The sequence below is a fragment of the Erigeron canadensis genome, chromosome 8, assembly GCF_010389155.1.
Source record: "Erigeron canadensis isolate Cc75 chromosome 8, C_canadensis_v1, whole genome shotgun sequence".
Lineage (NCBI taxonomy): Eukaryota > Viridiplantae > Streptophyta > Magnoliopsida > Asterales > Asteraceae > Erigeron > Erigeron canadensis.
In genome coordinates, this window is record NC_057768.1 from 7,364,804 (window position 1) to 7,387,292 (window position 22,489).

Genomic DNA, 22,489 nt, shown 5'->3' on the forward strand with positions numbered 1-22,489 from the left:
TGATTTGTCAAGTATACATAGGTGTCAGCTTACGTGTCAACTTACGTGTCAACCTACGATGGACGAAGACCGTGAGAATGCCACGTAGGGAAAAGATGATGTGACGAACTCTGAGATATGTCACATCATTAAATTGAGATAGGGAATTATATATATATATATATATATATATATATATATGGAGAAGAAGATGTATCATGAATCTATAAATCCTTTCAATCATGCATATATTTAGAAATAAATTTCAACTCGAAATAATATTACCGTTGTATATATATAAACAACTTAATACCTATAGATGGAAACTCATAAAAGGTCTAATGTTTGATCATGTTTGAGTTTGACTCTAAACATGTTTGAGATGATCACATATATTTAATTTTCATATAAAGTGAGCATGTGAGATTTTTTTCTTCAATTATAAGGGTTTCTCACGTAATACGTAAATTTATAACTTTTTATAGAAAATTAAAAATTTTCTTTTATCTTATAATTGGTCACCGAGCCAAACATTGTCCTCCTTAGCTTGTCTTTTCTAGTATCATCTTATGGGAAAAAACAATTCTATTTTTGGAATTATTTCATTACTAAATTAAATATAACAAAAAATATATAATAGAAGACATATATATTTATTAATATATATGTACGTAGTATTACTATATCTAGTTTTGGGATGGAATTTTGACACCTACTAAGTTTTAGACAAGTTGGCAACTTGGCATGCATGTTTTTCTTGAATGGTCGAAGGTATGATGTTCGACTCATGGGTCTCCCACATTGTTGCATTATATTTTAAGTATTTCTTCAAAATGAATGCACAATGACAGCTTATGTGTCAACGTTTAAGAAACTAACTATGTGAGATCGCTACGTAAGACATAGACGGAACTATTAAGGGGCAAGGGGGGGGGGGTTTCTGACCGCTCCAAAACTTTGAGCCATTAATGTAAATATTGTGGGTATAAATTAAAATGTTTACAAATGATCCTTGCATTTCTCCAAAACTCAAAGAAAGAAATTGAGGAACAGAGTAACTAGCTGAAATAAAAATCACCTGCATCCATTTGTTCAAATCATATAAGCATTATAAGAGTTCATACTTATCCTCCTTTTTTACTTATATTACTGGTATTTATTTTGATTGTTATTATTATTGTTATTCTTTTATTTATATATCTCAATTGAAAAGCAAATTTGTTTATCGTTTTATTTAGATTTGAGATTTGATTCTTTTGGTTTACACTTTCTAATAATTTTTTCATATATGTGATTTATTTTGTCCAAATGAATTACTATATCTATGTAGTTCGTTGCTTTCTTCCTTCATTCATTTGATTTATTGATGTAGATTTTTATTACTTTACATAATAGAAGAGCAGCTTTGGTGTGACATCAATATACGTGTAATATTTAGTTTATAAAGCTAGTATAAATTGACCCCCCAAATAAATTTTCAAGTTCCGCCATTGACGTAAGAAAAAGATGATGTGGCGAACAAAGAACCATGTTACGTATGCACTTTGAGATAAAAAATTATATATAGAGAGAGATTGCGGCAAGCAAAAAAAATTGATAATTGTACATTACAGAGATGGATAAGAATGAACATTGTACTTTCGGCGATTTGCAAAATTTCTCATAAACCTGCTATACCATAGTAGTAATGCATCAATGCTACGTTTGGGCTTTCTGAATTCTCTAAATAGATTATTTGACTAAATCACTAAGAGATGAGTCATGGCAAAGTTTTGACCTTTTTAGTCTCATGAACTTCATCATTTTCGTCACCCATCACATCTTTAGTTTCATCTTCGTTCATCTTCTTACGTTTCAAAAAGTTCACAAATCCATCCAACACAACCTCCACATTATCAGACTTCATAAGTTCCTCGGCCACCTCTGCTGGTGTAACCTTATTGCAATTGATCAACTCATTAATTTCTTCGAATCGCCAATGGTTGTCGTCGTGAATATTAAGGTAATTAGCTGCTAGTGTCTTGAACCCATCAACAGTCAAGTAAGACATGTGAATGTGCACGTCCATCCGCCCTGGTCTAAGCAATGCAGGATCAAGTCTTTCTTTGTGGTTTGTTGTAAATATTATTATACGTTCATCCCCACAACACGACCATAGCCCGTCTATGAAATTCAAAAGCCCCGACAAAGAGAACTACGATGACAACAATTTCTATGTTAATAAAAGAGTTTCCATAAGAGTCAATAAACAATAAAAATAAACTCGATTTATTAACATCAAATTTTGTCTATATATATAATAATCAATCAAAAGAAAAACAATAACACATATATCGTTGGATTTCCTTATATGATAAACCCAATATATTAATAATATTAATTCCGTCCCATATTAAGTGTCTATTTTGACTTTTTGAGTCTTTGTCCTTCAACTTTGACTGTAAATATTTTGTTTTGTATTATATAACACTTAATATAACATATATGAATTGATTGAGTTTTACGGTCAAAGTCGGAAGAAAAAGATTTGACCAGTCAAAATTGGACAATTAAAATGAGACGGAAGGAGTAATAGTTATGAAGCTCTATCAGAATTTCATTTAATGTAAACTCTAAAATTCTTAATAATTATTTTTACGGTAATTACATGGATGATACCTGAAATATACATAAAATTATGTGTTTGATACCTCACGTGCACAACACGTGGCTTAACTTAACGGCCAAATAAACGGTCGTTAGTGATAGGTATGGTCTGAGTGGAAAAGTGAAACTTTGGGTATGATCAGTGTGGAAAAGTGCAAGTTTAGGTATGGTAGTCCAATTGGAAATTCAAAAGTTTATATCAAAAGAGTAATTTGAGGTATACTTTAGGTACCATTCGTAAATTTATTCAATTATATAATAGCTAAGAGAAGAGAAGAGAAGAGAAGAGAAGAGAGGATATAAAAAGAACTTATGTGACACCTTCATTTTGCATATTGTCGATTGTTAGATTAATAATCTTTACTAAATGTCATTGTTATGTATACTTATATCATTTAATTTTACATTGCAAACTTAAATATTCAAATTAATTTTATCTCTTTGTATTTATTTTTTTTTAATTTTTTACTGTATTTAATCTCTTTATATTAAGTTTTGTAATAATATGATGACATACAGACTTTGAATATTAAGATTTTAAAAATATTAACGGTAATGGTTATTCAAAATTTCTATTTATATATTAAACTTATTGATCATGTAAGATATCTATCTATATCTATATCTATATCTATATACATAATAAAACAATAGGAATAATGACATTCTAAAACTATCCACCTTAACCTAAAGTTGTCCTTAAACATTGTCACGTAGGAATTAGCTTATGTGTCATCTTTATATGTTTTTCACAATATTTATTCTTTATTTATCAAGTTAGATATATTTTTATGTAAACTTTTTAAAAATAAAGATTGTTTCAAAATCTAATATGTAAATTGAAATTCCGTTTGTTTTGTATTCAAAGTAATTATTTTAAAATAAATAACCATATTTTAGACATAATACTACAGTATATGACAAGTAAGTAGGCATTTAATCTAAAACACAATATTTGCACGACAAGCAAAAAAAGTTTATAAATAGATTTGTTATTCTTCAGATCCATATAAAAAAATTAATTTATAATAATTACATTTAAATCTTTTAATTAACTTAATTATCATCTTCTTTTTAACAAACAAATTACTACTTATTTTTATGTTTGTAATCATTCTATATGCCACTAATATGATTGTGTTCTAGCAAAATTTTAGTGCTTTAATTTATTTTAGTTTCATTATTTTTTTTTATATCACCTCTCATCATTTATTAAAAGTAAATATTTATTGAGCAACAGCCGCACATCGTACGGATTAAAAAAACAGTAGTTAACCGAGCTTTCTGATGCCTTTTTCAAAATCAAAGCTTTGTTAAAACATTGTCATGTACGATTTTATCCTATGTGACATCTCTATATTTTTTTAAAACTATTTATTTAGTTTTATGTATATATAAAACATACAAGATATATATATATGAATATAAATAAAATAGTTTAAAATTTGATATGTTTATAACGAATATATATACTCCAAATCTTTTCCGTCAAGTCTATTATATTTAATATGACAAATGAGATCCAATAAGATCTATTGAAATAACGTGTACTTTATAGAAATAGATAAATCTTTTATAAAAATTAACATCATATTTCGTCAGACAAAAAATTCGTCAATATAAGTGCAAACCTTTTGTTTTAAGTATTTTAGAAGTCAATTGTTAACAGAAACTTTTGATTATATATTTTTCTATATTTGATGTACTCTTTTTTTCATCATGTAAGTTTAGGAAAAAAATACTTTGTTGTTTGTCAAAGAATTGATCTAATTCATGTTAATAATTACATGTGTTTGAGAATTGCAGTGGAAATTTTTTTTTTTGCCGCGGACTATTCTCTAACTATAATTTTCATTTGACATATTTAACATGTATTCAATATCATACAATTTGTTGATTTATATAATTATCCATGTGTATGTACGTTTACATGTTTTTTAATGTTAATCTACGTTGAGAACTTTAAGCCAATACATTAAAACTTATAATTCACTAATTAGTCTGAATAATACTTTGTTTTACTAGCAAGTTTGTATTATCAATCATACATAACAAAAGTCCAGACTTTTTCTTCAACAACGTTGTTGATTCTCCCTTTATTAAAGTACTAATTTTTTTTTCATCATATGAATGTTATTAGATTGCTCAATGCATTTGATATTTTATCTTTGTTTTATTTCTTGTCACGTTAAAAAAAATTAAAATATAATTAAAAATATTGTAATAAAAAGTGTTTGTATCGAATTTTATTAAATGATTTTTTAACAATCACGTAACGCGCGGGAAACAAGCCTAGTATATCTATATATATCTTATTTTTTAGACATGTTTGCTAGAATTTATATACAGAAATTTAGTTTAAAGTTTGGTAAATAATATAATTAACTTTTATAGAGTGTAAGATCCTATTATTTTTTATTACATTTAGTGGTCATACATATAATGTGAGTTATTATTTAATAAAATCACATTTATTTAGTAATTACTTAATGGAAACCGTGTCTCCGTGTCATCGGACGAATATAATCTAGTTATTATGTACACGTTGGGAAAAATGAAACTAATATGAGCTTAGATATTTAAAATATATACTAATTATATTGGCATAATTTTTCTCACTAAATGTCTTATTAAAGCATATCAAGTGTTCAGTGAGAGATATTTTTATATGTTGTTATTTTAGTGTGCTTGATATATGATTCGTTTAACACTTTTCACTTGTATCATTATCATCTTTACATAATTTGAACATCGGGTGTTAAATAATAACAGATACTTTATCATTTTTTATGTTTGGATAAGGGATAGTTTATGTCACTAATTTACCCGCACAGGATGGTTCATGCAAAAAACTTCAACAAAGGATGGTTAGTGAAAAAATCAATAAACCATAAATACGGTTTAGGTAACTACTTAACTATAAAGTTATGTTAATTTTACAATTGTTTGGGAAGTATTCCAATTTCCAACTTATACAATATAATTTGGTTGAGATGCAAACAAATTAAAAACCTGATTTTGTGAGACGACTACTTAACAAAAATATGTATTCTGGGTCCAGGTTATATTTTCGTTAGCACCAGTCAATTTTCAGTCTCAAAATTCATTTTGAGTTATTTAAATAAAAAAAATTAATGATGTGTCATGCCAAATAGACTTCTATCATGCCTCTTAATTCGTCACGTCATCAAACACCATCACCGCTCCATAGCTGACCACCACCACTCTGACAAGAACCTTTATATATAAGACCATTCGTAACCGTTCACCTTTTCACCTACACTTTTTTTTTGCCACATCAGTATCACCTTCTCATTTCTCTCACCTTCTACTTTTTCCCGTAACCATTCACCTATTATTTGGTCCCTACTTTTCTTCCACTCTATATCCAATCAAAATAAAAGAAAACAAGAAAAAATATATATAAATAAAATGAATCCCGCATTTTGTATTTTTACCTAGGTGATCACAATCACCTTTCTCCCTTCACCTTCACTCATCACCTACATCCTTTAACCATTCACCCTTTTTCACCTTTACCCTTCACCTATATCTTTCACTTACCTTTTACAAATGGTCTAAGATGATGTATCATTTTAATTTATTAGTATAAAATTCGTAACAAGAATATGATGATATTTGCAAAGATTAAAGAATAAGATTATGTAAGAAAATGAGTCCACATGTCATATTTTTAATATTTTTAGAAAGCCTTTACGAGCGTTTGGTTCACGAAATTCTTAGAAATCCATTGGAAATGAAATTCGAATTCCATCCTTTACCATGTTTGATTAGAAAAAAAAGATAGAGTTGGAATTGTAAATTTTCCATTAAATCCTTAAATCATATAATTCAAGATTTTATCACAAAATAGATGAAAAGTTTAACATTACAATGAAAAATTTGTAAGTTTAGCAAATAGCCCTTAAACAAATACATATATATTATTATTTATGTTATTATTATTACTATTGTTAACATAACAATTTTTATTATAATTAAAATATATTATAATTATTATTTTTTTCATTTATATCATTATTATATATTATTTTTATATTATTATTATTATTCATGTTTTATTTTTTAAATTCAAATATTATTATTTTAAACTATTATTATTATTATTTAATATATATACATTATTATTATTGATGATTTTATATTTAAATTATTTTTATTATTGTAATTTGTTATTATATTATTATTATTATTATTAATCATATTATTATTATTATTATTATTTATCATAATAATTATTATCTTTGTATCATTATTTATTACGTATTCATATTGTTGTTGTTATTATTATTTATAACTACTTTTATTCATAACTTAATATTTTTCTTATTTATTATTAATCATATATATTATTATCTATTTATATATTATTATATCCATTATTATTATTATTATTATTTATATATTATTATATCCATTATTGGTATTATTATTATTATTCTTATTATTTATATATATATTTTTTTGAACGACAAAATATTATTAATATTAACTAGTTTAACACCCGTACGATATATTGTAGCTATATAGATTGTATCATAAAAAAATTTGAATATTATTTATACATGATTTCGTGGGTATGAAATAAATTGTGGTTAAAGTAAATCGATAATCGAAACTAAATTATAATAAATATTGTTAGGTCGAAAATCGACTAAGTATAATTTGTTCAAAATAGTTGAGGCTCAGTGAATAAAGCTTGCTCAGGATTCTGAAGTAATTCAGAATATAGCTCACTGAAGCTTCACTTCAGATTCAGAATCAACCAACACTGAAGACGTTCAGACAAAAGTCAGAGACTGAAGACTGAAGAAGAAGATCATCTCAGAAGCAAAGCTCAGAGAAGATCTTACCTGAAGTTGAATCTGAAGAGGCTCAGTGAAAAAGTACTTACAATACTTTTTCACTGATTACGAGGAAAGTCTTTTTGCAGCTTTAACTACCTTTACCCGGTTAATTATTATCAACCTGGGATTGGGAAAGTTTTAGCAAAAGGTTGGGAATAAAGTATGTCAAGTCACATCAAAGAAACTTACATACTTTACCTTAAACAAGCATGTTATGGATTTGTCCCACAAATCCATCCAACCATATTTTGTACGGCATATTGCCATGTCATCAGGACATGTTTGCCTATAAATATAAGACTTCTCACACTTGCAAAATGGCTTGGAACTTTGGCAATTGCAACGTGTGTTATTACTCTAAGTATTCTTATGAGTAATTCCTCGTCGCATAGATCATTTGTATTTCTGGAGTTGTTTAGATACTTTCACAAGTGTGATTATCTTTGTTCCGCAACAACTCTTGTATTTTGTTTATAGTAATAAATAAAATACATTGAAAAGTACATCTCGACTCATTGCCATAATACTTGATTATATTTAGTAATTTATATAGTTTCAAGCAGTTATACTTTATTACTCTTATCCATTATCTGGATCGTAAGTCTAACTAGTCATGTCTAGTTTCGATTTACTTGCCAGTCGGGTTTCTTGATATAACTTGTGATTATTATCGTCTAACCTTATATCTTGTTATATCTTGATCTTTGTACATCTTGTTAGGTGGAGTTACATTTGGTATCAGAGCCTCCTAGGTTAAACCATTAAATTGTTATACCTGTTTTGATCCTACAAGATGTTTGGAACCGAACAACCGAATCCTAACCCAAATGCCAATATGAATCAAAATCCACCACCTCCACCACTAGTTCAACCCAGTGTTCATGTTCACTTTCCAAATAATCCGGTACCTAAATTTAATGGAAATAGTGACACATTCATTACTTGGAAGGCATGTATGCTCAAGTACATCGCTGGTGTTGAAAGACACTTGACCACCATTCTTGTTGAAGGTCCTTATGTTCCCATGAATGCATCAACTGTTGTTTTTAACCAAGATGGGACCCCTAGGTTAACACCCAAAGAGAAAGATCATTGGTCAGAAGAAGATCATCGTTTGGCTGACCTAGATTCCAAATTACAAAACATGATTCTCTTTGCTGTCCCAGAAAGTTTGAAACCCACTCTTGTTTTACTTGATAATTCTAAGTTGATGTGGGAAGAATTGCTAACACAATTTGAAGGAACAAAGGAAACTGTCACCACAAGAAAAGTGTCTTTGAATAAAAAATATGAAGCATTTTTTGCATTACCAAATGAATCTTTAACTGAAACATATCTAAGGTTTACAAATTTGGTCAATCAATTAAAAGCTCTTGGTGTCACAAAAGACAAAGAAATTTTGCTTGAAAAATTTTGTGATATTTTGCCTTCAAAATGGGAAAATTTGATCATGGTGTTAAGACAAGGCAGCACCTTTCACAGCCACACTCTGGCCTCTCTGTATGGTGCTTTTAGATTTACTGAGGAAAACAAAGCAGAGAGAGTTGTGGCTGAGCAAGATGCAAAGAATCATTCATCTACCAAGTCAGCTTTGGTTCATTATTCTGAACCACAAGATACTGCCCTACTATCTTCTGAGAGTGATCAGTCTGACTCTATGAAGAAGATAGTAGCTGAACTAATGAAAGTTGGTATTTCTGATTATGCATCACATGAATGTGATGAGGATGATGATGATGATCTGGTTGCTATGATTGCCAAAACCTTTAATCGTTTTAAATTTAAAACCAAAAGAAATGGCAAACTATTTTCTTCAAACAACACTGTTGATAAGTCCAATCTTGAATGTTTTAAATATGGAAAGAAAGGACATTTTATGAAGGAATGCAGATCATCACAACCTTCCTCATCACACACTGCCCCTAACCACTCTATCTTTCAGAAGCCAGATGATGGGTACAAAGCCAAGTACAAGAAGTTGAAAGCCCACATAGCAATGATTGCACAAGAAGAATCCAACAAAAATAGCTGTATGGTAGCAGACATTGAAAAATGGGAGGATTCTGACGTGTCATCTGATGATGAAGAAGAAGTAAGGGATATGTGTTTCATGGCTCGTGATTATCAAAGTCATGTTGTTAAGTCTGATGTGGAATCTGGTCGTTGGGTGGATATTATCATGAAAAAGGTTAGTGAGTTTGGTTTTGAGAATGATGAAGGACTAAAACTGGATCTTTTAGTTCGAATTGAGGCTGACATATCATATGTTAAGACTGTGCGTTCAGAAAGCATTAAAATTTTTGAAATAAACTCTTCTGAACTGAACGCCAGTCAGGCCAGATTGAAAGAACTAAAAGATGTTCAGTTAATCTTGAAAAGTTATCAGTCAATGGTTTCAAAATTAGAATTGGAAAAGGAAGAACTGAAAATCATCTTAGAAAAGGAACAAAAATAATAAAATCTTGGATGAAATCACCTTTTCCAGAAGCCGCCATAAAGAAAACTTTTGAGAACCAAAGAATAGCCTATGGCACTGGTGATCTTCATCTTGCTTCTGTAATAACTGATCTGGATGCTCTTCCAAAAGAAATGAGACCAGAAATTGTTTTTAAAGATCTTGGAAAATTAAAACTGATAACTGATCAAGCCCAGGAACAACCTGAGGGCAAATTTGAAGCATGTCAGACCAGTGCTGCAGACAAGAAGGTTAAATCCAAGAAGCCTTCCCCTCAATCTTCAAATCAGGTTTCCAAGAACCAGAAAAAGAAGAAGAATGTCATCCCTACTGAGCCTTCTACCTCAGATTCTGGTAGAGCTCAGGTGTCTAATCAAGAATCTATTTTGTTAAGAATTGAAAGTCAATTTCAAAATTTGGCTAGGCAAGTGCAAAGCTGTAATGCACGATTAAAAAATGTTGAAAGCACTCCCCAAAATCCCAAACAAAACCCAAAACCTTTTTCAAAGAAAATTAAACAAGAAAAGCAAAAATCTGAGAAGAAAAAGGTCTCTGAAGTCGTTAAACCAACTGATTTTGTTTCATCTGAAATTCCCTTTGATCCATCTGTTCCTCATATACCAAAGAAATCTGAGGCTGTTCAGGGAAAGTCCAGTGAACCCATCAAAAGATGGGTTCCCAAAAAGAACTAATCTTTGTGTATGTGCAGGGTGACCGCAAAAAGAACACTTGGTTTCTTGACAGTGCTGCTGGCAGAACCATGACTGGTCACAAATCCATGCTAGAGGAATATAGGGTGCAAGAGGGGGCCTCAATAACTTTTGGTAATGACGATCATGTACAGACTGAAGGATATGGTATTGTGAATAACGGTCAGGTCAAATTCACAAAAGTTGCATATGTGAATGGTTTGAAATATAACCTGATCAGTGTCAGCCAACTTTGTGATGATGGCTTTAAGGTTTTATTTGATATTTCACAAGGTACCATATTCAACAGAGATTGGAAGGTAGTAATGATTGCTCCCAAAAAAGGAAACATTTATGTAGTAGATATGAACAGTGCTAAACTGAACAATGTTTCTATACAAAGGCTGATGAGGACACCAATTGGTTGTGGCACAAAAGGTTATCCCATCTCAATTTTAAAAATATAAATAAGTTGTCAAGAAAATAACTTGCTGATGGGATACCAGCCATGTCTTTCAATAAAGACAAGCCATGTCCAGGGTGTGAAATGAGAAAGAAGAAAAGAGCATCTTTCAAGACCAAGCAAAACTTCAGCATCACTGAACCACTTCATATGCTACACATGGATCTCTTTGGTCCTGTGAATGTTCAGACAAGAGCGGGGAAGAAGTACACTCTGGTTGTAGTTGATGAATATTCAAGATATTGTTGGGTAATCTTCCTCAGAAATAAAAGTGAAGCTGCTGCTGAAATTATTGCACTCATCAAACAAATTGAACTCAAGCACAAGCGAAAAGTACGTCAGCTCAAAAGTGACAATGGCACTGAATTCAGATGTTCCACTCTGGAAACCTTCTGCACTGACACTGGCATATCTCAGAACTTCTCCTCAGCACATACTCCAGAGCAAAATGGTGTTGTAGAGAGAAAGAATCGAACACTGATAGAAGCTGCCAGAAGTATGTTGAATGAATCAGGTCTTCCAAAATGTTTTTGGGCTGAAGCTGTTGCAACTGCTTGCTACACTCAGAATCGTTCCATTTATGTCAAAAGACATAAGAAGATTGCCTATGAAGTACTTAGAAATAGAAAGCCTAATATTGGATATTTTCATGTTTTTGGATGTCCAGTATACATTCTGAATGATTCCAGCAAATTGGGCAAATTTGATGCCAAAGCTGATGAAGGCTACTTCCTAGGTTATTCAACAATTCGCAAGGCCTTTAGAGTCTATAACAAAAGACTTGAAAAGGTTGATGAGTCAGTTCATGTCACCTTTGATGAATCAAATTCTGCAATCTTTGATAAGCCAGTCTCTGAACCTCCTTCAGAAAATCCTTTCAGTTTCGGTGATTATGATCAAAATGACAAATCTGATCAGTCACCTGAACATGTTTCTATTCAATCAGTTCAGAACCAACTACTAATCAGCAAAGTAACATTCCATTTTATCCTTCAGTCACTTTCAAACTACCTACTGAATTGACTATTGGATCAGATGTGCGTGCTACTCCTCAGATATCAGTATCCCCTGAAATATCTCAGAACGAAGAATTTCATGATGCAAATCGTGATTACAAGATGATGAAGAAAATGAAACTGAAATAGTTTATTCTGATCCACCTTCTGAAGTAGGACAGAGGAAATCTTGCACTGATATCATTGTTCATCCTGGTCATTACTCTAAATGGACTTGCTCACATCCAATTGATCAAGTGATTGGCGATCCAAGTAAAGGGGTTCAGACCAGAAGAGCCACAAGCGATCAATGCTTATATGTCAGCTTCTTGTCACTGATAGAACCGAAGAAAATTGACGAGGCTTTGAAAGATCCAAGTTGGGTTGAAGCCATGCAAGAAGAGCTCAACCAATTTGAAAGGAACAATGTTTGGGAGCTTGTTCCATGTCCCCCCAATCTGAAGAAAGAACCAATTAGGACAAGATGGGTCTTTCGAAACAAGGTAGATGAAGATGGTCATGTAATCAGAAACAAGGCCAGACTTGTTGCAAAGGGTTATGTACAAGAAGAAGGAATTGATTTTGATGAGACTTTTGCACCAGTGGCAAGACTAGAAGCTATCAGAATATTCTTAGCATTTGCAGCTCATCATGAGTTCAAGGTCTACCAAATGGATGTCAAAAGTGCATTCCTGAATGGAGAGTTAGAAGAAGTTGTGTATGTGTATCAACCTCCAGGATTTGAAAGCAAAGAAAAACCTCACTGGGTGTATCGACTGAACAAAGCCTTGTATGGTCTGAGACAAGCACCTAGAGCCTGGTATGATACTCTAACTCGACATCTTTTAGATAATGGTTTTCGTAGAGGTGCTATAGATAACACTTTATTCATCTTGCATGAGAAAAGTGATATCTTACTTGTACAAGTATATGTTGATGATATTGTGTTTGGGTCTACAAATGAAAAATTGTGTGACAAGTTTTCAAAAATTATGTCTTCTGAGTATGAAATGAGTATGATGGGTGAATTGACATATTTTCTGGGTCTTCAAGTAAAACAAACCAGTGATGGTATTTTTATTAATCAAGAAAAATATGTCAAAGATTTATTAAAGAAATATCAATTTGATTCAGTCTCATCTAAAGATACTCCAATTTCTGCACCATTAACTTTGGACTCAGATCCTAATGGAAAACCTGTCGATCCCACAAAGTATCGTGGTATGGTGGGATCATTGATGTACTTAACTGCAAGTAGACCAAACATAATGTTTGCAACATGTCTTTGTGCACGATTTCAATCTGATCCTAGAGAAGCACACCAGAATGCAGTAAAAAGAATTTTTCGATACCTGAAAGGTGTCCCCAGACTAGGTCTTTGGTATCCCAAAGGCTCAAGTCTAGATCTCATGGGATATTCAGATTCTGATCATGCAGGTTGTAAGATAGATAGGAAAAGTACCACAGGTGGGTGTCATTTTCTTGGTGGCAAATTAGTTAGTTGGACAAGCAAGAAGCAGACTGCAGTATCATTATCAACAGCTGAGGCTGAGTATATTTCTGCAGCTAGTTGTTGTGCTCAGATTTTATGGATGAAAAATCAACTAACTGATTATGGTGTTAAGTATACAAGAACGCCAATATTTTGTGATAACACAAGTGCCATTGCAATATCTCATAATCCTGTCATGCACTCTAAAACCAAGCATATTGATCTCAGGTACCATTTCATTCGTGATCATATTTTAAAAGGTGACATTGAAATTCATTTCATTCCCACTGATAAACAACTGGCTGATGTGTTTACAAAACCTTTAGATGTCAAAACTTTTAAACATCTCATCAGTGAGTTAGGAATGCTAAATCCTGTGTAGCAATTCAGGGGGAATAGACAAAAATGTTTTTACAAGAAAAAGAAATTTTTCTTTCTGAGGGGGAATTTTTGCCTCAGAAACTGAAGGACTTCAGAATTTCTAAAATATGAGAAGGTTCAGATTGCACTTCCTTGACCTTTCTCAGAACTTTAAATTATTCAATCTGAAGTCCATCAAAACCTTTTATTATACAATGGATACCTAGCTGGCAAGTGGACACGTGATTTTTACTGTTCCAGGATACCTTTTTGCTGACGTGTCATACTACTTGCACCGTAAAGGAAAATGATAATTGCTTTTGCATTAAAAATGGTTGAATTTTTCTCGAAAAAGTGGGGTCATGGCCGTTGTTGCATTTAATGCGGACGTGTCGCCAAAAATTATTTCGGACTTCAAACCCGATCAAAATTACCATCAATAAAATATCATTATATTTCATTGGGTTTGAATTTAAAAAAAAAAATTTTCATTTATTTTCAACGGAAAATCCTTTTGAATTCCTTGAAAATATATATATCTTTTTCCAAGATTATTCCTTCATTTACTTCATTTACTCCATTCATCATTTACTCCTAATCATTTTTCTCTCTCATTCTCTCAAATATTCATTTCATTCTCCTTCATAACTTCAAACCCTAAATTTTCTTAACACATTTTCATCTCCTTTCTTTCTTTCTATCTCATTTTAAATGGCTTCTTCATCGACCGTTAAAGAACCTAAAACACTCATTGCTTTCGAATACTCTCTACCCAAATCTGCTGTTAAACCCAGTTTTCAATGGCCAAAAGACTTTGAATCTAAAACCATTCGGTTTAATATGAACAATTTTAAGGCAGCCCTAAATGCCAAATCTGAAGGGGTTCTGGGCAGATTAAACGCGTTTCTTCAACGGTGTCCCATTTCCTACGCTCTAACTGCTGATCCAGACCGTTTATACCATCGTTACTTGCTGGAGTTTTCGTATACGGCCGAAGTTGCCAAAGATGAGAAGTCGATAGCATTCACGCTGAAGGAAGGTACGGTGAAGTGCGTATTGACGCTTGACGGTTTCAGGGAGGCGCTCAAGTTGAATTATTTGCCTCCCAACACCCCATATACGAAAAGACAAAAAGGGGTTAACTTCAGGGAAGTTTTGCTGGTTACTGGCCACAATCAAATTCTTGATGATGATGGCAACTTGAAGACGTCTAGCCACATCTTCATTGCTGGGTTCAAGGGGTGCTGGAGATATTTTTGGACACAGATTGTAGAGTGTCTTGGAGGGAACAGTGGAGGACTGGATCAAATTTCGTTGATCCAAGTCGAGATGGGCTATTATCTATGGCACGGGATGAAGGTGGATTTTGCTGAGATGCTGTTTGCTCAGCTGTTGACTAAGTTGAAGGGGAAGATGAGCATTCACATTGCCTTCCCTAGATTTTTGAGTATTTGTTTTTTGGCAATTCTGGGAGAAGGATATTCTGATATTCTTCAGGAGAGCTCTCAGACGGAATTTTGCAAAGACCTCTCCAAGCTGACCGAGTCTGAGGACGAACCTGAACTGTCCCCTGCAATGCTTCAGGTACTTAGTCACAATATTAAAACTGACGCAGCACAACCGACTGGCTCAGAAAGATCACTGGGCGGGTCACAAAAGAATGTGAGACCCACCAGTCGATCTAGTGGCAATTTGTTACACTTGTTTAAACCCAAAACAAGTTCTACCCTGCCACCTTCATCTTCCACTGACCAACCTGAGGATCTCCCAAAAGATTCTTCAGGATCTCCAAAGGGTTTATTAAAACTGCGTCCTTTTAGGCAATCCTTACAACCCAAGGATATTAGTACCCAAGCTCAGCCTTCTGAAACCTCAAAACAGGTTTCAGAAGAAGGTCAAATGGGAAACCTACAAGCAGCCATCTCCAAATCTTCTTTAGGAGGAGATGGTGAAGATATTGGTGTGTCAGCCCAACACACATTAAAAGTTGAGTCTGCACATGCACTCCTTGTAAATTCACAAATCTTACACTCTTTGCATGCACAAACTTTTGATGTTTCTCAGGTGATACCCAGAGAAATGGAGGTTTCAAAGTCTACGGCCAATGAAGAGACTCTTGGATCCAGCACAAGAGTTACTGAGGCACAATTGGTATCGTCTGAAGTTGTCCCAATTCTGACCAGTGACGATGCACCTGCTGAAGCAGCTGCTGAACTGGGTGCTGGCTTGGATTCTGGGAATCAAGACCAGAGCATATCTGACCAGAATGTAAACATCTGGGATGACGATGAGCTTCCTGAGGTGAATAAATTAAAAATTTTGTCATATTTTTTTCTGTATAAATATATGGAGAATTAAATGTGTGTAGATATTAATCCACACTTAAATATGTGGTACATTTTAAAAGTTTACACTTTTAGTGTGAATTTTCATATTTAAATTGTCACAACATCACATTTGTCCACACTAACTAAATATTTGGCGTAGATAAATGTAGTGTGACAAATTAAATATGAAGTTCACACTAAAAAGTGTGAACTTTAAGAATACCACAATTTTAAGTGTGGATTAATTTCCACATACTTTTAGTTCATATTTTTACACAGATAAAAATCATGACAAGTTTATAAATTTGTTCACGCTAACTAAAAGTGTGAACAAATGCAATATCATTTGTAATGATTCTAATTCTTTCAAAAACATTTTGTAAACCAAACAACCCCTTAAATTAATTTTTAAAAGGATTACCTAACAGAGAAACAGTTTTCTTCTAAGCCGCTATCTGCTTAGGCCCATGCCAACCCATTCGTCAATGCACCATCCACCACCTCTTCCATGAGAAAGAGGTTGGCATGCCCTTCGTCGACGGGCTCTTCATCAGCGGCCATCAACCGATCGATGGGTGAAGACAAGAGAAAGGAAGGTTTTGTGGGGTCTGATTTTCACTTCCAAACAACAACAAAAAATAAAGAACTTTTACAACTTATTCTAGGAGAGAGAAAGGTTGATAGTGAGTAAGTAAGAGATGAGAAAGAAGTAATGTTGGTAGTGAGTGTGGAAGAGATAATTTAGAAAAGAAAAGCTGATGTGACAGTATTAAAAAAGGGAGGATGGTGTCTTGATTTGACAAAGGCATTACAGGTTTCAAGCTCAACCTCAACAACTACATATAAAACCACCACTCTAACAGTAATCACCGTTCGTCATCCACCATACATCTCGATGGGTCTACATTCCAATTCTCACCCCACTAAATACTAATCACCATCATCTATCCCCGTCATTGATTTATGACATTTCTATGTACCACAGAAAAGCATATATATGATATATAGTTAGAACATTCAAGAATACAGATGGATAATTACTTTGTACGTTTGCTAAAACGACTATCAAAGTGACCAAGAAATTAAATAGAAACAAAAAGAATATTAAAACTAACCTGGAGATTGCGAGTGGGTTTATATTCGGAAAGTCCAGGTGGCAGAAGACGAGTTCCATTCCGATCGGGCAACTGTATGTTGCAATCGATATCTTCGATTACTATTATAGACCGATTTGATGTTCTTAACATCAAGTTCTTTAACCCAGAATCACCTCCAACATTCATCAACTGCAAATCATATATATCAAACTTAAGGTAATTCGCAATGGCGGCGATCAAGCTAGATTTCCCTGTCCCTGGCGGACCATATAACAAATAACCTCTCTTCCACGCCTTCCCGACCTTTTTATAAAAGTCCCTCCGTCTCAAAAACAAATCCAAATCGTCAATAATCGCCTTCTTCATCTGAGGATCCATCGCAAGTGTATCAAACGTTGATGGATGATCTAGATTCACGGACCCTTTAGAGCCCGGTCCACATATATGCAGGTCATGTAACTTGACAACTTTCTTTTGGTCTTGTAGCTCTTTAGCTTTCCTAATAATAAATGGCAAATAAGAACTTATGATTATCTCTTTATACCTTTTGTCAAATTTCAATTCCATATATCTCTTCCGAGAGAAAAACCCGCCACTCGAGCTTCTTCCATTACCATAACCAAATTCATCGTCACTGAAATCGTCGTCGCCGGCACCGCCACTGCTGTTGATTTGTTGCAAGTTCAAATTGACGTACCTCCATGTAAGCGGGATTCCTTCAAACGAATCTATAACTTCCTCAGATTCTGCAAACTTGATATTTATGTGGTTTTCTTTAACATTCTTCGTAATCCTATACACATCATTACATTTATTTATTTTAGGGTAGTACATTAGATAGTTATATACTACCATTAAACTTAGGAAAGTCTGACATCAATAAAATAATTATGCATCTTTTCAACGGCCTCGGTCAACAAATTTGTTTTTACGGGTTTTAATTTACTGAACTATAAAACTAAATTAGATGAATTGAATATGTAGGATCTTCGATTCTATTCGGTTCGGTCCAACATATGGGGTTAGTTTTTTGGTATTATCAGTTTGGAACTCGTTATGAACACCAAGCTAGAGCTTAGGATCCTTTTTGTAATATTTAATATTAATACATCTATTATATAAATTATATAAATAAAATAAAATTTTTATGACATTATTATTCTCTAAATAATGTTTACTTGTCAATATTATATTTATTTATATCAATTACTAGCTTATTAACCCGCGTATTACACGGGCAATTTAAAGATAAATTTATCTTGATATATTGAAAAATGTTTGTATATGTCATGTTCATGTAATCTGATAGTAAAGAAAATATATGAATAATTATTTACATTTAAAAGTGAAGATATTTTTAATGGAGGAATGAAAATCAAAATGTGATTAAATATGATGTCACAAATTAACCAAATAAAAACAAATAACTAGTAAGTAATTATCTAATAATGCCAAGTAGATTATTCTTTAATGATAATGATGCCATCACAATCTTCTTTTATTTATATATGTTATGTTATGTTATTGTTAACGTTAATTTTAGTTTAATAATTCAGGATTATGGCGGGTTCAACCCGGTCTTAATAATAGAAGTTTTTTAATGTTAAGTTACGTCGATTTCTAAAACTATGAGATAGTTCAACCATACCTCATACTCTCGGAATAGTATACCTCATATTTTGAATATTTATAATTAGCTTATTAATCTGGATAATATGCGAATAAATTAAAAATATATTATTATTAAACTATTTAGATGATAAAAATTTATAATACCATGTATAAAATATTAGAGTTTTCAAAAGAAATTAAAAACTTATTTTTTTATAGAAAAATATATCATAAATAAAAAAAATAAAAATGTATAAACTTAAAGAAGGAATGTTCTTATAATATCATAAGTAAATTAAAAAAAAAAATCTAAACGTTAAAAAGAACTTTGGGATGACAGTAAGCTATTTTTATAAAATGATGATGTTATAACAATTGTATTTTATTTAATATACCCTGGTTGATTTATAATATTAAGACGATAAAATGGTGATATTATTATTGCAAATTGACATATAGTTGTTTAAAAAAAACATATTTGATAATCACATTTTAATTTACATTTAACTCAAGCATAAAAAGAAATTTTGTAAATCAATTAAAAATTGATTTAAAATTTAAATAGGATGATGTCATAATTCAATAAAATAAAAAAGAAATAATTGATATAAATAAATGTAATAATGACAAGTAAGCATTATTTAAAAGTTAATGATGTCATATGAATCTTGTTTTATTTATATAAGAGATTTCTTTTCTATTTTCTTGATTTATGACATCATCCTATTTAAAATTTAAATTATTTTCTAATTGATTTATGATTTATTTCATTTTTAGCCTAATGTAAATTATAATGTAATTATGTAATTTGTTTTTTTCTTTAAACGATTATATGTCAAAAAATAGTATCACCATTACTTTTCATTTTAATAAGTTTGTATTTTCTTTTGAAAACTCTTATACTTAATACATGGTCTTTTAAATTTTCATCATCTAAATAGTTTTATCATAATAGATTTTTAAATTATCTGCATATTATGTGGGTTAATAAGCTAAATATATATATTCGAAATATAAGGTATAATATTCTGAGATTCTGAGTATGGTTAACTATCTTATAGTTCTTAGACATCGACGTAACTTAATATTACAAAACTTTTATTAATAAGTTCGGGTTGACCAAACTCATGCCCGCATGATACGACTGGTGGTGTGGCGTCAAATGATGACGGCGATGGTGAATATTGTAGATGATTGATGTAAAAGTAACTGACTTAAAACTAAATAATTTAGTCATTTTTTAAGTTTGAGATAAAAATTATATATTATTTCATTAAAGAAAAATAATTAATGTCTTTTTATAGTAGTATAAATATATTATATTAATAAAGAAAGATTGTGATGACATAAATTTTTTTAAAAACTGTATTACCATACATCCTTCTAATTTAATTATGACATCATCATACTTTTTATTTAAAGTTCAAATATTCTTTTTTTAAATATGGATCATTAGTATAGATTTTTATTAAATGTTCATATTATTATGTAGGATTTTAATCACCTTATTTTTTGTTATAATAGATTAAGACTATGATTTTTTTTTCTTTCAGATAGCGTATTTTTTTGCCAACCGAATGTGTTTTAACGTGTGTTCACAACTACACAACTTTTGTTTCCGTTTACTTTTGTTTTTTACGTAATAAATTATCACAACTTTTCAACTTATTTAACGTTGTTATTATACATTTTAATATGATAACATATTTTAAAGTTAATTGGGTATCATTCGATTTATTTGCAAAGTGTCTATTCGTTAACTCGGGTTAAACCGGGTTGATTAGCTAGTATAATATTAAATAAGGATACATCCCACAATGGTAAATAATTTGAAAGAGACTAATTTGATAAATAATTTTATACATTGCACTAATTTAGGAAAAAACTCACATTTTATATGATAGATGCAAACTTTTTATGCCTTTTAAGCGGAGCCTTTAAACAAAATACTAAAATTTAGCAACAGAATTTATTTATTACTGTAATAAAAGTATATTACCTTAGGCGGTCAGAATCGGGGTTGATTTGAGTACAAATGAAGGCCTCGGCAGCATCAAACATATGGTTAGGTGTCATGCCATCTTTTTCCTCGAAAACCAGAGTGAGCTTTGAAGATTTTGGTTTCCAGTAAAATCGAACAGCATCCATGACATATCCACGAAGTTGTCTAGGAAAGAGCTGGTTCAACATTGTACGGAAAAGCATGACTGAAGTTGATATTGAGGCATAAGCCGACAGCAAAGACGATGGCGTTGGCATCTCTGGAAAGTAATTGCGAGATGCCATTTTTCTTGTATGTCTAGTTAATATATATTGTGAAATTTTGGTTTAAGGTTGGTTCTTTTTAGTAAAGTTCTTATATTAAAGTGACGAGGTATAAAAAATGAATTACTTATACCCAAGGTAATATTCCTTTTAATTGTTTTATATTCATAGTTGGTCCTGATAATTTCGAATATATACTGCTTGAGTCTTGATGCTTGGAATCATAGGCATGTGGGTAATAATTACAGTACTCGTATATAATATGGATGTAGTACAATTAATCTGTAGATCCCACCATTTACTCTCTCACTTTTTATATTCAAACAGAGCAGATTTGAAGTATGGTTCATGTAACACCCCAAAAATATAAAAATAAATAAATCTATATTTTATGTATTTTAGTTTTTTAAATTAATTTTTTAATATTTTGTTTTAAGATAAGAAGTTAATTTAGTTGAAAATGTAGTAGTTATTGGGTATAATACCCACCTAAAATTAAACAAAACGTGACAGTGAGAGAGAATAGCTAACCAAAATATTTGATGATTCATAAATCCATTAGCTAGACTCCTCTCAAATCCATTCTTCTATAATCTTCCAATCTAAAAAAAGGAATTAGTATATGAATTCACTCCCTAAATTCTCTAATCCAAATTAAAGAACTAAAATTCAATTGAGGGTTTAATTATTCTTGGAGGGAGTTTGAAATTGGCAAGGAAGAAAGAGAGGAAATTGGATTTCAATTGTCTTAATGTTCTTTTAAGGTAAGAAATTCTTCTTAATTGTTAAATTAAGAAATTAGGGTTCTTGATGATTGAAATTGAGATTTTTGTTAATTTTGGATTTTTAGAAAAAGAACCCTAATGGAATTAAAAGGGAGAAATTTGGGGTAAATGCAAATGATCTTTATGATGAAACCCCATAGTGATAAACCTTATCTTTTGGGGTTTGGCTATGATTATGTTATAATAATTGTGTTGAAATATTTTGTGTAGTCAAACACCATAAAGATTGAGTTGATGGTGAATTTAATTAGATGATTGTGAAAGAGTTAAGAATATTGAACTCTTATGTATTGTATATGAATAGGTGATGGTGAAAACCACCTAATTGTACATAATAGTCAAGTAGAGCCCAATAGGCAAAATTAAGGTGAGTGTATATGCATATGATCATGTTCCTGTTATTAGATGTCATAAGTAGGTAAATTCCTATTACCCATATATATGTTTGTTGAATATA

At 31.4% G+C, this 22,489-nt stretch overlaps 1 protein-coding gene across 1 annotated transcript; it reads right to left on the reverse strand.

The window, feature by feature from the left end:
* Window positions 1–1,738: 1,738 nt before the first annotated feature.
* Window positions 1,739–21,268, reverse strand: LOC122610195 (AAA-ATPase At3g50940-like). Its single transcript, XM_043783187.1, has 4 exons — window positions 20,982–21,268; window positions 17,386–18,164; window positions 12,125–12,150; window positions 1,739–2,173 (listed from the first exon to the last, which is right to left on the reverse strand). The coding sequence occupies exons 1-4, from the start codon at window positions 21,266–21,268 to the stop codon at window positions 1,739–1,741; spliced, it is 1,527 nt and encodes a 508-aa protein (XP_043639122.1).
* Between the last annotated feature and the right edge of the window lie 1,221 nt (window positions 21,269–22,489).